Source organism: Platalea leucorodia (genome assembly GCF_965183815.1).
Source record: "Platalea leucorodia genome assembly, chromosome: 5".
Taxonomy (NCBI): domain Eukaryota; kingdom Metazoa; phylum Chordata; class Aves; order Pelecaniformes; family Threskiornithidae; genus Platalea; species Platalea leucorodia.
The window spans coordinates 48,485,612-48,503,039 of record NC_138827.1 but is presented as its reverse complement, the minus strand read 5'-3'; the positions used below and the strand labels follow the sequence as shown (position 1 = coordinate 48,503,039).

Below are 17,428 nucleotides of genomic sequence, written 5' to 3'. Positions count from 1 at the left end.
TTTTGGTGGAGGTGCTAACAAAGCCAGTGGTGGGAGCAAGCTGTCCCAGCTCAGGTGATGCTTCGGGCCAGCACAGGGAGGCCAGGCAGGCTCTGTGGCCCTATGCAGTACTATGGAAAAGGTTGTACCAGCATCATAGCTGGTATCTGTAAGCTGAATGATGAAATTCCCATTTATCAGCTGGGTCAGCTGAGGCTGATGTGCAGGGGCATATGTGGTGAGAGGTGTGTCTTGTCTCCACATTCATATCAAAATACCCTGGTCATGCTGCCCCTTAACCTTCCTTGGTAGGAGACTTCGGAGTAAGAGTTGTTTACTTGCTGCCATTCTTTGGTGATGGAGTCTGAAAGGGTCTCATTGGTCCAGCCTAGTGGATCTTAATTGGGATATTGGGCCCTGAAGGAACAAATTAAATTTCAGGAAAAAAAATGTTAAGGTGAGGAGCCTTAGAACTCATAACCCCTCTCTTGAATTGTGCCTTGAAGCTAACAGTAGCCACTAGAGAGTGCAGAGCATCTTTGCTTGTGGAGTCTTTACTGTAGTTCTCACGCAAAAGAGAAATCGGTTGTCTGCTTCTAATAGAAAAGGGACTTCAGGCTTGGCACTCTTCTCTTGTGCCAAAATATGGCTATTGATGACGGCTGATCCTGAAGTGCCCCAGAGCTATAATGATCTGGTCATCCCTCGCTGGGACCTCTGTTGTCCTACATCCACTTCTGTATCAAAAAGACACTTAACCCATCCAGAAAGTCAAGCAAAACAGGACCACTGCATTCTGCAGCCTCATGCGAGTTAAAAAAGCAAACTACAGTTACATTCGTATATTGCAATGAAAGCTGAACTGAACTGAACTCTGTTTTTTAGAGGTTACAATGCAGCTCAGATTGGGAGGAGACTGGTAGAGCTTTTTTTATAGCCTTGTAAAATTAAACTTTGTGTGCAATTTGCCCATAATGTTAGCTCGGCTCCACTGGCAGGTATTTTTGGTTTTTTAAATAGCCAAGGAAATAGAGTTATAAAATCAGCTGTTACTCATGCTTTGCAAGTAGCTTTGGATTTGTGGTTCTTTTTAAATATGTTTGTCGCTTAATTTAGACTGTGGTAAGAGACTAGCAAGAGAAATGAATTGACATAAGTGAGACTGTAGCCGACTTTAAATTAGTAGTTTCTCTAGTCAATAATGCATATTTTAAAATGTGTGAAAATACCTGCATGCATGATAGGCTATGATGGCTTGTCAAAGAAGAGCTAGGCTGGGAGAAACTGTATTCATATAAAGTTGGCAAGCTTAGATAATCCGTATATCAAATAACTTTTTAAATTCATTGTTTAACTAACATGAACATCTGTGATAATTCTGTGTGCTGTTGGGTAGAAGCCATTCTTCTTTAGGTTTATTTTTCTGTCTTCGCATGAGAGCTAAATTTTATTTAACATTTATATTTGTTAGTGCCTAGAGGTTGGGTTTCTGTTGCTGTGGATGCTGTACAAGCCAGTCCTAGTCACGATGGACATCTGATGGTGCCCCGGGAATGCAAGTGGAGCCATGCAGCTCTGTCCCTGACGAACTGTCCCTTGAAGCAGAACTGGGGAGGCTCTGGATGTCACTGCTCATCCAGCCCTTGGCTAGGGACCACCTGGTCCTTACAGGCCGGTAGGCAAAGAAGGTGGCAGGGAGCTGGTAAGCACCTGTGGGAAGGCCTGCGCCAGGGAGGCACTCCACTTGTGCCTCCGAGCCCCTGTTCTTGCAGGGAGCAGACAGGGAGAGAAAAGGAGGCTTGGGAGCCTCGCGGGGCCTTTGGGACTGGCAGCCTGTGGTGTACTCAGTTGAGAATAGATGAACCCATGTGGAAGAGCCCCCACGGGAGGGCAAGTTGTCACTTGTGCACAACTTGTGCTGCATAGCCCTTTATTTTGAAGAGAAAGTACTAAAGCTCAAGGGAAGGAAAAAAGCCAATCCCTTGGCTTAGTAGGTGTTTGCAATACAGGCTGATGTAAAAAAAAAAAAAAAAGGCATTTCTTTGGCTTTGTATAAGGATAGTGTTTTTGTCTATTCACTGCCAAATGCAGGATAAGGCTGTCAAGGAAGGACACAGTAGGTGGATATAATAAGCTGGTGGCAAGGATGGATGGGATAATAAAGGGGGAGGGTAAAACCTGAAGGGCTAGTTCCCCTGCTAACACACAGAAAGGAAGGGAAATGCTCCTCCGATGACTACCACTTCTTCATGGTGTAGTATCATCCAGTGTGGAAACATACAGAAACCAGGATATTGGTACTGTTCAGAAGTGTTGCATCAATTCTGAATTCAGATGAGCTTAAAAAGCAAATTAGAAATTGCTTGTTCTGGTTGATTTCTCTGTGCATTTTTGTGGTCTGTTAAAAATATAGGAAAATGGGCAAGGGGGGGAGAAAAAAACGAGTATGGATAATGCTTTGTTCTGTCTACGGAAACAGTCTGAATAAAAGCAGATGAATAATGGTCTTTTTTTGACATCAGCTACATGGGGGTTCTGGTTGGCAGTACAATATGAACAGCTGTCAGGCAGTACTGTGATATAACTTGGTGCTTTTCTTTGAAATCCTCTGGCTGAGATTTCTCTAAAGTAAATTGTGATTTTTGGTACCTCCTGGATGTGCTTTAACTGAGCCTATATTCAGCTAAAAGTACTTAGTACTGCCTGAAAATTTGGCTCTTGAGGTATGCCGAGTTAGGCACCCAGAATCAGTGGTACCTTTAGGGAAGAAAATGTGTACCTTTCCCATTCTCATTCATCTTGATCTTGGCTGTTAAAGTATAAAACTTGCACTTCAGTCTTTTTCCTGATCTTTTTTCTCTGTTTTAGTATGTGCCATTTCCACAGGGAAAAATGCAAAGTAGTCCATTCATTGACCTGTTCCTCTGCAAATGAATGTCGTTGTTAGTACATCCCAGTTCATTGCCTATCAATGTGAAAGCTGTAGCACAATTTTTATGTGCCAAGTGTCTCATTTTGTTTGCTTTAAACTCCATTTTCTTTCGGTTTCATTTTAAACAGCTGTTTTCTAAATCCCTCCACAAATAGCAATTATGTTTTATAATTATGATCTTTGTCACTTAAGTTTTTAACTAGTGGTTTGATTCCCTTCTCTCAGCAATGTAAGACTGAGATAGCTTGACTGAAGTTTGAGCTGTGGTGGTATAAAACTGGTGTTGGCGAGTGGAAAAGTCACATGTTTTGTTTTAGGTTGTTTGTTGGAGGTTTTGCACACATCCAAGCATCTGGAATTACACTCCTCCACCCAAAGCTGCTCTGTTTTCTATTTTATGCATTTTATCTTCTGCAAAAAAAATCCAAGTCCTGTTTTCCCTTACAGTCTGTACCACAAAAAAAAAATACCATTACAATTCCAAAAGAGACGGTGCCCAGCAGACACAGAAGTACCTGCTTTTGGAGCCACAGAGGGCCTTTCCCCACCCCTGCTAGCGTTTCGGCCAAGGTCTCTATGGGGTCCATAGCTGGCGGTGGGAGAAGTTCTTATCCACTTTTGTTATCCAGGAGCCTTTCTGATCCACCCGCGTTGTGTTGGTTGGGCTGCAGTGTTTCTGCTGCTCTATCTCAACCATCAGCAATATTTCGCAGGCAGAGAAATGATGTGCGTAGATCTTTATTTGCCTTGTGGCTAGAGGCTGCTTATTGCTCTGTTGGTTTTTGCTCTTCAGCTGCTTGTGCTTCACACTACTCCAGTGTGACTTTCTAGTTTTCAGGCCTATTTATTTTCACTTCAGCCTTCAAGGGATATATGGGAATGTCTTAAACCAGCTTTGCTTCTGGAGAAATCACAATGTAGAACTGAATCTTGTAGCACTGAGTGTGTCCACCTACAGCATTGTTTTTTGTCCCAGCCTCAGATGTTTATGATATCGAGATTTTTTTTCTGTTTTTTGGTGAAGTGGTCTCAAAACTTAGCCCTGCTAATGTGCAATTTGGGCAATATGTGCCATTTTAAAGCAAATGTCATCCACCTAACAGTCTGCCTGCCGAGAGGCTCTCGTTTGTCAAGCTGTGCTTGTTTTTGTGATAAGAGAGTTTTGTATTGGTAGCAGAGATGAAGCTGTGTTGTAATTTGTTTATTTCATCTGGCACTTGGTTAGGTCTCCAAAGCCTTAATCCCAGTTATGATTTACTTCTGGCAATGTAAATTGTGTAGCTTTTTTCATGAGTGTTTACCCCTTTCTTTGCATTTTTTGGAAGGAACTTCTCTGCTTTTTTCTCTCCTGCAGTTCTTAGATATTCAGAACTAGTATTCAGATTACCAAAATTCAAGTTGAATAAAGCCATTTCCTATTAAACAAATAAAAGTATGAAATAGTCTCTTGATATTTTCCCCATATAAGCTTTCATACTGAGCCAACCCTGTCCGACCCTGTCTCAAGCCTTGATTCATACTTCAGAGATGTTGGCATTTGGAGTGAGGTTTGTAGTGATCTGGAGTCCAGTGCAAGGTTTCTATCTACAGTCATGCGTGAATAGGTGATGAATCAGCAGTATTTTTGTCTCTGAGCCAAGAAACATAATTTATTACTGAAAGACCATTTTTTGTCTATCTAACAATGGAATGATCTTCTGAATATTTAGGCAGAACAATTTTTGATTAAAAGTACTTTTGCCACTGATATGGTAGTTGAATTATGATCTGTGGACATCAAAGATTAAATACGTGTTGCGCTGAGCTCTCTGGAACTGAGCCTATGAAAAGGATGCATTATGCTGCAAATTATTAAATATTGATTTCTGTAACAGTCTGCAGGCATCAATGAATTTAGCAATATGCTAGTAAATAATATGAAAAAGATTAATATCTCAACTGAAAAAGTAATTACAAATATGTTTAATGATTTTGGTGTATATTAGATATGTGGATACCAAAGAGGACTCAACTTTGGCCTCTTGTTGAATATCCAAACGCACCTAGAAGATGTCACTTAGGACTTTTGCAGCTGAAGTTTCCGAAGTTTTCTGAGCTCCGTGAGCCATGTTGGGTGCTGGATGTTTGGCTTTGGAGATCGCAGCCGCATGTCAGAGGAGGTGAGGCTTGTTCTTTACAGAGTTCGCATTCTTCTGCATCACTCTCAGGTTTACTGGCAGCCTGCTCTGAGACAGCTCAGTTAAGCACAGTTTAGCCTCTATAGCAAAGCTGTTGCTTGCAAGTCATTTGCACTGGTGACGGTTTCTTTACAATGGTTTAGAGAAGTTGTTACTGCAAAGTGTTTGCTCTCAGCATTCATTATGGAATTACTTCTCCACAGAGATTAGCAATTTGAATTCGTCATTACTTTTTCTCTCAGTGTAAGTATTTTAGAGCAATAACTTCCTCCAGAAGAATGAAGGAAATGGATTTCGTTGTCTTAATTTTGTGTGGAGGAAAAGACAATTTTCATATGTTATCCCAAAGCATCACTTAGATATCCACGTGAGGCACATTTTTGACTTGCTGCTTCACTTTGTTCATGAGACAAAATTAATGCTCTTCTGCAGATGTTAGTCTTTAAATTTCATTAGGAGGCATGACAACATCTGGGTCCTTAGGTCAATGAAAATGAGAAGGCAGCTTTAGTTGCAGCTTGCGAATTTGTCTTACATTTTTGAGAGGTTTATGTAGCAGCAGAAGTGGAACTGCTCATCGCAAATAAGGGCATCTCTGTGTGAACTGTTGTTGGTACTAAATGAATATAAAAAAGGTACTGTATTTGGGGAAAATGCAGAGGTACAGTTTGGGCTTTGGTTTCCACAATTGCAAATACAGCTGAAATACCAGCTGTGGCGTGACTGCGATGAGTGACCTAAGAAAATGTATGCCATTGACCTCAAAGTCACAAAATGTGTAGTTTAGTTAAAGAACAATAAATGCTTATGAGACGCTTGAGTAAAGGATGGGGTTGGGGGAAAGAAGCTGGCTGATACAGGTAGCTGTTCTTTTGCGAAGCGCAGGTGTGTCCGAGTGAAAGCCTGTCGCCCTTGGGTTGTGGGGAGACTGTCCTTGCAGCCAAATTCATGGCATGCAGACATACAATCTGTTGTCCCGTCCCCACCTTGAACGTTTATTTGGTTTTATGTTTTTTTTCTAAGGTATCCAAGGATATTTGTAGTACATTAGTTTTTATTGTGTTCTGCTTTATTCTCCGTGCTGCAATAACATCAGAGTCTTGCGAGGCCCATATTAAAGGATGGCAGAGGATATTGGCATCCAGGAACAGTGCCTTCAGTCCCTCGGGGCAGAAACTCAAATGTTGGCTATTGCGGGCTGCCTAATGCTGTCACAGCGCATTCCAGCTAGGCTGAAAACTGTTCTCCTAGGATGAGCGGTGTAGTCATCCCATTACTGATTTATGGCTGAAACAATCTAGCACACAGTTGCTGGCCTGATATTTCCAAGGGTGGTAATACCTTAGTGAAAGGTAAGGATGCCGTAAGTAGGTGAGTCAGATGAATGCTTTCAAATGAGCTGTTCAAGTTTTGCATGACTAATGGAGCAGTTTAAAAAAAAAAAAAAAAAAAAAAAAGGCAACAAAAAAAAATCCTGAAAGGCTTGAGGGTAAGAGGAGGCTGCTCAGAAAACTTTGATTGTTGTTTAGGTCCATTAACTGCAACAGATCGTTTACAGGTTTGGTGAAGTTTCAGAACCACGTTCTTTCAGTTGTGGTGTGAAAGCAAGTGGCATATGGCTTTTTTAATGTTCAGGAGCTCCTCTAGTGAGACTAAAACTAAAGATGATGACTATGTTTTTACTAAGATTATTTTTTTTGAAGGCTTAAAACGAAAAGCTTCCCATTCCAACCTTCAGCCCTCTTTAGCTGTCACAAGACGTGTTCATACTGCAATCATACGCAGCTCATGACCACATTACAAAGCTACTTTAAAATCAAGTAACTTAGCTGTTGCCTGAATATTTAATCAACTTTTTGGCTGGGTTTTATTGCCAGCATCAGATCCCATAATGTAAGCTGTTTGTGCTGTAGATATACCTATGAAAAAAAGGAGAAAAGAAAAAAGGAGACAGAAACCCATTCTTCCACCTTTCATATACCAGCTAAGCTTGAAACTAGCAAAGTCGTTCAGTGTAATGCCAAGTGTCAGTTGTGCGAACAAATGTGTAATAATTGTATTTTGGATCCAGCAGTGTTTTAGAGCAAACTGCTCATAATTTCCAGCAGTTACTCTTGCAAAGTGCATTCCTTTCTTTGATTTCTTTATCTTCAAGTTATATCTGCAGAATAAAATCACAAAGTCAACTCATGCTTTGCAGTTACTTAAATTGTATGTTATGTAGTAAGTAACTAAACCCAACAAAGCTAGCAGAAGATAGTTGGCTATATCAGGTGGGTTTAACTGGTACTGATCTGTTCTTTATCATTCTCTTCGAGACCATGTACTGTTTGTGTGTCATCTTAGAAAGTTGCCTTTGGTGTCAGATGGGTGTTAAAATTGTTCATTTCAAATATATGGCCAGTACTGAAATAGCTAAAGCTGGTAAGCTCTGATTTATACCTAATTTGTTCATCTATCATTCGTTCCAAGAACTTTTGTTTTACTAGTATATAAATATTTAGTCTTGGAATGTCTCTTTCTCCATATGCATGTGCGCATACATGTGTGTTTTTCATATATTTATGAAAAATTTATAATTCATATAGCTAGAACAGAACCTCTCTCCTTCAGGTGCTCTCAGATAAAGGGAGGGATTCCTCATGCAGCAGATCAGACAATTTATAAAATACGTAACATTTTTAGAGGGAGTTCTTCCATGCTATTTTGGAGCATCAGAGACCACCTCAGTTTGACTGACCTGAATAAGGGATGAAAGGGTTTAGGGGAGGAGGCAGAGAGGAATGGAGATACTGGAGTTCTGAGTTTTCTTCAGGTGTGGGAGCAGCATGGGAAGGAGATGCATTGGACTAGCAGAGGTACCTGTATATTGCATTTCGGGGCATTACTGTTGAATATGAGGAGACCCAGTCAAAGACCAACTGCGTGAGTTTTGGCTAAGAGAAGGCTGTACATGGCCTGGAAGAGAAGGTGGTGTTTAGACCTTACAGCCTTGATAAATGTGAGTGAATGGATAGGTGAAAAAAATACTCCTGGAGAAACATAACTTATTTTGGTAGTCAATAAGCATAGAAGATTTGAAGATGGTCATGCATCTAGGCCTTAATATATCATAATTATGGCTCTTTGATCCCTCAAAACAACATGGAAATTTACATTTATGTATGTAAAAGCTGGTGGTGTTTGTACATTTGGGGTGAGGAATAAATTGGTGATGCTGGCAAAAGTGTTTCACATCATATTTCCGCAGCTGCTTTTACAATGTTCTTGTAAAGTAACCCAATGTTGTCCCGTGCACCACTGACACTTTTTGTAATTTAGACCAAATGCACATTTCATTTAGTTCACAAGTGACGAATGTTACCTGATTTTCTTTCTTTTGTCTCCTTTCCTCCAGCTGTTACAGCTTCTGGAGTCTGAAACCATGCAACTAGAAGCCTTTCTGGAGTGGAAGCAACTGGAACCAGTTTATTGGCAGTGGATGGTAATGAATCAAACTAATTTCAAAGGGTGCAGCTTTCTTGACTCTTAGCAAATAGCTGACCACTTCCAAAGGCCCCTTTCCACAAAAATAAATGCTTTAAACCAACTGTTCAACAGCACTTGAGAAGAAGGGAAAAATGCCTTTGGTAAAGTAAGGAGTGTTTTCTTAGCTCTCCTTCCTCCCTCTGTTTTCTTGAGTAAGACTCACCCAGCCAAGCTGAGGAATTGCAGGGCAGAGTGGCAGAATTTCATACAGTTAACACAAATGAAAATGTCTGATCTTCATCTCTTTAATGTTTTTTAAACATAGCAATTGTACATTTTGTTAAAATTAAATGGCTTTTCAGAAGAGGGCCTCTAAGCTTTATTGCAGACTTGAGAACAACTAAATTTGCCAGCAGCTGATATTGAGAACAACTTCATTTTTCCCAGCCAAATAATGTGTTGAAATTGCCGATTTCCCCTTGAACTGTGTTGAATGATCATAAGAAAATCAATAAGCCTTTCTCTGTGCATCTTACGACTTCTCAAGTGAGTGTAAACGGTACCATCCATCTCACTCCTCTCTACAACTTTTGCCTATTCACAGTTGCTGAAAATAATTCTTTAGAGCACTGCCTTAGCTATATGAGTTTACAAAATTTTGATCATCAGTGAGCTGACTGTTAATTGCCCATATGCCTTGTTCTACCCTAAAAGCAAGAAGGCACAGGAGTGTAAAATTACCTCACCTGTCTTGAAGAGTACTTCCAATGCAGAGCCATTCAAATTGCCATTAGTTGTATAATGGCTTTTCCTTTACACGTGTACCATCTTATGGTTATTTGGAAAGCCTCAACACTAGCATAAGCCTGGCTCCAAATAGGCAAAATATAACTGCAAATGTTATGGCATTTCAGTGTATCCACCAACACATTTGCCTCGGACATGTTGAACAGCGTGGGGAGTGTTGGGAGTGTGTGTGTGCGCGCTTCCTGGAGTTAAGTCCTAAATAAATACTTGCAAAAAAACCTGACCAGTGCATCTTTTTAAATTGTTCAACAGGCTGGATGGCAAATTTGCCTTTTTCTTTTGTTTTGCTGCTGATGGTTGTTGTTCCCAGATGCTGTAGGATGTATGGGAATGAGATGTGCTTTGAGGATACAGTAGTTTCCTCTTTCCACTTAACCCGTGTTTTGCATTGCTGATCTGAGGGATGGGATGATTCTTGCATAGCTACTGCCAGGTCTTCCTGACGGTTGTGGGCAGGAGCATGACATAACTACAGCAATTGGAGTGACTGAAGTGATGTTACTTTAAAATTCTGTCATTTAGTAAATTTCAAATTAAAAAAACAAACAAACAACAAAAAAACCCCCAACAAAACCGGAAAAGCTTTGTTTTATTTCCATGCAATCTGTTAGCCTGTGGGTGCCCAGAACATGTCTGCATTGTCAAGAGCTGGGCCTTTGGTCAGCATGAGCCGTTGGCTTCAGTGCCGCTTTGTGCTAATTTGAAGTGCTGGTGCTTGCTGAGAAAGGTTTTGTAGGGTGTCTTTGCCATTCTTAGCTATCTTACAATGCTTTTTCTTGTATGAGCCTAGAAATCTCTTGCTGTGATTCAAGCCAGAGTTTTTAACCTACCTGCAGAGAAGAGAGAGAAAGAAGGGAAAAAAAATACTCCCATCCTCTTTATCTTTTATATAAGTGAAGGCTGTTACCATGTCACTGCCTTCCCAGTCCCCATTGCTAGGCTTAACAAAACTGGCTCTCTTAATGTCTCCTTGTAGGCCATTCCTTCAAACTTCTGATGGTTGTTGCTGCTGTCATATGGGACTTCCCATTTGTCTGCGTTTAACTTCAGGTGCCTCACCCGTGCATCAGTGTTACAGTCAGTGCTCTTCTATCACAGAGACTTGTGTTTATACTTTCTAAAATGGTACTTGACTTTAACAGTATGACATCGGTGACTTCTGGTTTCCTGACATCTCTTCCAGCAGTGTTGCTGCTGAGCCAGTAATTATGCATTTGGGTTTTCCTTGCCCGTGTGTAGACCATGCTGCTCAACTGCTGAATTTCCTCTCACTGTTTTCAAATTACTTCTTCAATTTCTAAAGATAATTTTGAATGCAAATTATGTCCTTAAAAGAGATTATGACTTCTCCTATTTAATGTCTTCTTGATAACAATATGGAAATAAATATTTAATACTCTCTGAGTGAGGAGGCCTGGGTCCTTTATTTATGCTCTGCTACCCTGGCTTGAAAACTGTGTTTCTACATAATCTGTGCACCATGGTGTATAGGTACATGCATTTCAAGGACTCTGAAGTTATTTGGGGTTTTTTTGAGTATTTCAAGTAACGGTTGCTACCTCTGAAGGCAGTTGCAGAATTAATTATAGAACCAGCTAGGTGGTCGTGGTCAAGTGGAGCTGACGGAGCTCCTGACCAGCCTGGAGCAAGGACCTCTTGGGGTTCCTCAACTTGTAGAGTTCTACATGGGCACAAGTGATCTTGTGGGTGTTAACAGCTGACTGTGCCACATAGCAGATGGGGCTCTCCTGAACAGTGCAAGCCCATATCTGTGTCCTGGTCATCACTTTGTTACAAAAAGCCATAGAAGTGCATCTGGCCTCAGAGTCTGAAGGGAAGGGGCATATCTAGAGCTTCTGCAGTACTGGTGATCTCTCTGCCATGAGTGTAACTTTATGCTTCAGTGCAGTGGAGAGTAGTTCACAGTATGCGGTGCTTTCTAAAATAAGCTAGATAAGCAACATAAGTTTTCTGTTAACTTAGAAATATGTTATAGTGAAATGAGGAGGTTATCTCTTAAAATAACTCTGAAATTGTGGAGCAACTGTATACTGAGATGGTAGCAGTGAATTCATAGTTATGAATTACCAGGAAGGTGGGGGACGACGACGACCATTTTAGCTCCTGCTGAAAAGTAACTTCTATTGTTTTTCCTTTAGGAAACTGTGTTAGATAATATGGCTGAAGAGGGAAATATGTGCGAGTCACAGGATGCTCATGTGGAGAAATGCAGGCTGCCAAAGGTGACCTCGTGCTGCCCCTGGGCTGACAGTCTGACTGGGCAAATTGACAGATTATCCAAGGATCTAATGACTCTCCGTGACCAACTGCATGAGCTTGTAACTCACCGAAAGGCTATGTGGTGTGAGAAGGTAAGGCTTTGGGTGGCATTCTTGATCATTAGTGACTTTTAAGATCCTATATTTTTCAGCTGTCTTGCTATGGCCAATCCTAGGGCAGCCTCCCTGTTGCTGCTCTGTGTCAGCCTTGCTGCAATCTCGATGTCAGATCTACAGTTACTTGTCTGTTTATGCCCACAGCATGCCAGGTGCTCTTTCAAACACAAAGTAGGCATCTATCCCGGAGAGGCAGCATGCTGAAACAAAGTAAGTGTTCTTTTGGAAGGGAAGGCATCAAAGGATAGGGGTTGCAGAGGAGAGAAGAGAGAGGAGGAAATCATGGCAGCCCCCGGAGGGACAGAGGCAGCAGGTTGAAAGCATCAGTAATGGTTATAGTGAGAAAAATAAAGATAGGTATTTGCAGGGAAAGGAGGGTGGGAGAGTCCAGAGATTGTCATCTTTCACTGAATTAGTAGTCTTTGAAATGTCTGCTGAGGGAAGGAATAAGGAGGATTTGAAACCTGTGAAGTGAGAGAAGGGACTAAGCACAAGATCTGGTGGAAGAACAGACTGGCTGTGGGAGGCTGGCTGCGGATGAAAGCAGGTGATATGAAGGAAGTGTACATGGTATTCGCTGACATAGTGATGGGGAGACACTGGGAAGCACCCAGAGGGGGTGGTGGGGCATAAATAAAGGAGCTGTTAATGTAAATGTAGAAGGTGAATCTGAATATTAACATGCTGGCACAAGGAGAAGATATGATGAAGATGCAGGCATAAAAATGAGTAATTTTTTTCAGACGTCAAGAGGAAAGAAGGATACCAGGGAATCTGTGAAACCCGTGGATGGAGGAAAAAGTGAAAGAAACAGTTGGGGCAGATAGAGCAGTAACAAAAACGCTGTATCACTATTCTGTGTCTGCGTCAACTCAGGAGAGGTTTTTTTTTTTTTTCTTTTTTTGTTTGTTTGCTTTTTCTTTTTTTTTTAGATTGAAGTGTTGGTAGACAGGATTGTAGATCAGCTGACAAAATGAAAAGTGGCAGATTGTCAGATCAAGAGGTATTTGCCCAAGAGTTCAAAAGGGTCTGGCATGGAAAAAGTGTTTGGAGAGCTGATCACTCTCTCTTTCACTGTAAGGATAAGGACCTAGTTAGGATCAGTGGGATAGAGACAGGCACAAGGAGCTGCTGCTTCAGAGTATGGAACTTCTTCCCACAGTACACTGTGGATATAAGCAGTGTACATGGATTTGTTGGACAAAGTGTGTCTGTTGGACACATTCTTGGAAGAAGAAATCCATCAAAGACCATTAAATATACAGATATGAATTACAAGCTTAGAAAGTTGCAGGAGTACGAATTGTTGCAGGCTGGAGTAATAGAAGTATCTCCATAGATTTGCCTTTGTCTTATAGTCTTCTCTAGGTACTTGCTGTTGATCACCGTCAGTGATGGGGTACTGGACTTGGCAGGTCTCTAGTGTCATCAGATTTGGTTGATTTTATGGCAAAACAGACATGATTGTTGCAGGACAATTCAGCTTGAGTTCTAAACATAACATTTCCAATGCATGATTTCCAAATCAAGATATGCTCTGATTCCTCTTACGTATAACAATATATATGCTGCTAAATACTATAGAATCATAGAATCATTAAGGTTGGAAAAGACCCTTAAGATCATCGAGTCCAACCGTTAACCCGGCACTGCCACGTCCACCACTAAACCATGTCCCTAAGCACCACACCTACATGTCTCTTAAATACCTCCAGGGATGGGAACTCAACCACCTCCCTGGGCAGCCTGTTCCAGTGCCTGACTACCCTTTCAGTGAAGAAATATTTCTCAACATCCAACATAAACCTCCCCTGGCACAACTTGAGGCTGCTTCCTCTTGTCCTATCGCTTGTTACTTGGGAGAAGAGACCGACCCCCACCTCGCTACAACCTCCTTTCAGGTAGTTGGAGAGAGCAATAAGGTCTCCCCTCAGCCTCCTCTTCTCCAGGCCAAACAACCTCAGTTCCCTCAGCCGCTCCTCATAAGACTTGTGCTCCAGACCCTTCACCAGCTTCGTTGCCCTTCTCTGGACACGCTCCAGCCCCTCAATGTCCTTCTTGTAGTGAGGGGCCCAAAACTGAACACAGGACTCGAGGTGCGGCCTCACCAGTGCCGAGTACAGGGGCACTATCACCTCCCTGGTCCTGCTGGCCACACTATTCCTGATACAAGCCAGGATGCCATTGGCCCTCTTGGCCACCTGGGCACACTGCTGGCTCATATTCAGCCAGCTGTCGACCAGCACCCCCAGGTCCTTTTCAGCCAGGCAGCTCTCCAGCCACTCCTCCCCCAGCCTGTAGCGTTGCATGGGGTTGTTGTGACTGAAGTGCAGGACCCGGCACTGAGCCTTGTTGAACCTCATAGAGTTGGCCCCGGCCCATCAATCCAGCCTGTCCAGGTCCCTCTGCAGGGCCTTCCTACCCTCCAGCAGATCAACACTCCCACCCAACTTGGTGTCACCTGCAAACTTACTGAGGGTGCACTTGATTCCCTTGTCCAGATCGTTGATAAAGATATTGAACAGGACTGGCCCCAATACTGAGCCCTGGGGAACACCACTTGTGACCGGTTGCCAACTGGATTTGACTCCATTCACCACCACTCTCTGGGCCCAGCCGTCCAGCCAGTTTTTTACCCAGCAAAGCATATGCCCGTCCAAGCCGTGTGCAGCCAGCTTCTCCAGGAGAATGCTGTGGGAGACCGTGTCAAAGGCCTTACTAAAGTCCAGGTAGACAACATCCACAGCCTTCCCCTCATCCACTAAGCGGGTCACCTTGTCATAGAAGGAGAGCAGGTTGGTCAAGCAGGACCTCCCTTTCATAAACCCATGCTGACTGGGCCCAATCCCCTGGTTGTCCTGCACATGCTGTGTGATGGCACTCAGGATGATCTGCTCCATGACCTTCCCTGGCACCAAGGTCAGGCTGAGAGGCCTGTAGTTCCCTGGATCCTCCTTCCAGCCCTTCTTGTAGATGTGTGTCACATTCTCTAACCTCCAGTCAACTGGGACCTCCCCGGTTAGCCAGGACTGCTGGTAAATTATGGAAAGTGGCTTGGTGAACACCTCCGCCAGCTCCCTCAGTACTCTTGGGTGGATCCCATCGGGCCCCATAGACCTGTGTGTGTCTACGTGGTGTAGCAGGTTGCTAACCATTTCCCCTTGGATTATGGAGGCTTCATTCTGCTCCTCGTGACTGTGTTCTAGCTCAGGGGGCTGGGTACCCCGAGAATGAGTGGTCTGACTACTAAAGACTGAGGCAAAGAAGGCATTAGGTACCTCAGCCTTTTCCTCATCCTTGGTCACTGTTTCCCCCCACATCCAATAAAGGATGGAGATTCTTCTTAGTCCTCCTTTTGTTGCTAATGTATTTATAGAAACATTTTTTTATTGTCTTTTATGGCAGTACCCAGATTAAGTTCCAGTTGGGCTTTGGCCCTTCTAATTGTCTCCATGCATAACCTCATGACATCGTTATAGGCCTCCTGAGTTGCCTGCCCCTTCTTCCAAAGGTCATAAACTCTCCTTTTATCCTGTTTTTTATGTTAAATATTATATAATAATCACACTGATTTTTTTTTATGCTTAAATTTTTGGAAATGAAGTCCAAAAAGATTAACTGATGAATTCTTCATTGTATTTTGAAATATTCAAATTGGATTTGAATGACGGTTGGTCAAGTTCCAGTGTTTCTGAGATTCATTGAATGTCATATGAGTTTATGACTGTGGGAAACAAATGGAGTGCATCTTAGTGTGTTGTTAAAAGGATGGTTAATCACAAGTGCCTCCTCTTCTACGTGCCCTGGAACAGAATTGTTTTGTAATGCTACACGACAGCATTTTTTGGAATGCTGGGGGTCAGATGACTCTCCATCAATCCTCTTTATATCAACCCTTCCTTTGAATAGTGTTGCTGCTTATGTGATGCTTTCTGCCTGTAGGCTGTCTTTTTTCCCCACAGTCAGGATGCTTGCTGAACGCAGGCTCCTCTATCAATTGTATGTTTCTGCCCCCTTCAGTCTTTTCCCTGGAGAAATAAGCTTATCAAATCTTTCCTTCTATATTTTTTTTTTTAGTCAAACAAAGAGAAGATATAGCAGTAGCTAAAGTGGTCATTATCTCTGACTTTGTATCTTGCAATACTAAGACATCTGGAAATTATCTTGGCTCTCACAAGCACGCCCGGCTGCGGGACAGTACAGTTTATTATAGCTCTTGTGCCCACTACCTTGTACTTCACAAAAACCGTGATAATCCACAGAGTAATTATGTCTGTTGTTACCACGAGGCCTGATGTCTGTGCCAGGCAACTGAGTAGAAACTGTTCTGAAGAAAAGAATTGAGGGCACATGATGAAACGTGATATACCGGGGAAGAGACAGCACAGGTTTTGCAGAGAGGAATCGTGAATCTAAAATCTGTCGGAGCTCTTTGAAGGGACCAATGAGCGTGTGGACAAGGGAGGATGGATTGACGTCGTTTAATTGCATTTACAAATGGCATTTGGTAAAGTCCCTGAAAAGCTTCTCAACAAAAATAACCTGCCCACGTGGCTGTCTTTCCTCTTACCCTTGAGCAAACGGCAGAGCAGGAGGCAGCCGTGACCAGTTTGCAGAGGCGGTCACCAGTGGAGCCCCACAGGCCTGTGGCGCTCGGCGTGTGTGTAACTGCTCTGGGCAAGGAGGTGGATAGCGAGGTGCCCAGGTTGAGATGAGACTAAACCCCTGAGAGCACATGTGAAGGACAACAGCAAAGGATTGTTGAGGGCCCTTGTACTGAGTAGTGAAGTGGTAAAATGTCAGATACAATTGGATGGAGATAAATCTAACAAAAAGCATCTGAAGGGAGAATCATAATGTGTTTTTTTCTGTCACCTGAACGAGCTCTTAGGGTTATAACAATAGTTTTGTGGCAATGTCAGTGGTCAAAAAAAGCAAACAATCTTAAGAATTGTTACGAAAGCAGAAGAAAGCAAAGCTTAAAATATTCCTGGAGCGCTGTGTGCAGTTCTGGTCCCAGTCCTAACTGAAAAAAAAGATGTGGTTGAGCTGAAAAGCACAGGGAGGGGAAGCTATGATGACCCAAGGTGTGAAAATGTTTTTCTGCAAGGGAAATTTAGCTAGGTTAGGGCTCCTTGTACTAGAAGAGGAGAGAATTAAGAGCGGTATTGCACTGGAGCAGGAGGAAACATTTTTTACTGTTCTTCTTATGCTCCTTAGTTTTCATGATGGGTGAACCTGGAGGGAATTATTAGACAAATTAGTGAAGAAGAAAAATCATTGTTAAGCAAGAAATATGGAAAGTATTCTCTGGTCAGGAAAGTCCTTCAGCCACAAACTACTGGAGTTTAGGAAGTTGTATCTTCCAGTGAGGTATTGTTATGTATTTGTCTAGTCCTAAACTTATTCTCTAGCTGTTTACTGTTGAAGACTTATTGGGACAGTGCTGGGTTAGATGGAGCTTTGATGTAACACGGTACAGTTGCACTTTCTTTACATCCAGTTTTGAGCATCACAATTCAGGAGTGAAACTGGGGAGAGTCCAGAAGACAAAAATGATAATCATTGTAAGTCTGAAACATAAGGTCTTTGAAAGCCTTTATGTTAAAAATGGAAAGACTAAGGTGAGGTATATGATTCTTTGAGTATGAAGCAGTTTTCTATGGAGG

General features: G+C 42.4%; 1 protein-coding gene across 1 annotated transcript in view; it reads left to right on the top strand.

The window, feature by feature from the left end:
* TEDC1 (tubulin epsilon and delta complex 1) overlaps positions 1 to 17,428 on the top strand; it is a gene marked incomplete at its 5' end in the record, with an annotated part of 79,089 nt that overhangs the window by 43,606 nt on the left and 18,055 nt on the right. The window contains 2 exons of the mRNA XM_082311415.1: positions 8,486 to 8,572; positions 11,523 to 11,735. Of these exons, the coding sequence (XP_082167541.1) occupies positions 8,486 to 8,572; positions 11,523 to 11,735 (300 nt within the window). The remainder of the gene's footprint in view (positions 1 to 8,485; positions 8,573 to 11,522; positions 11,736 to 17,428) is intronic.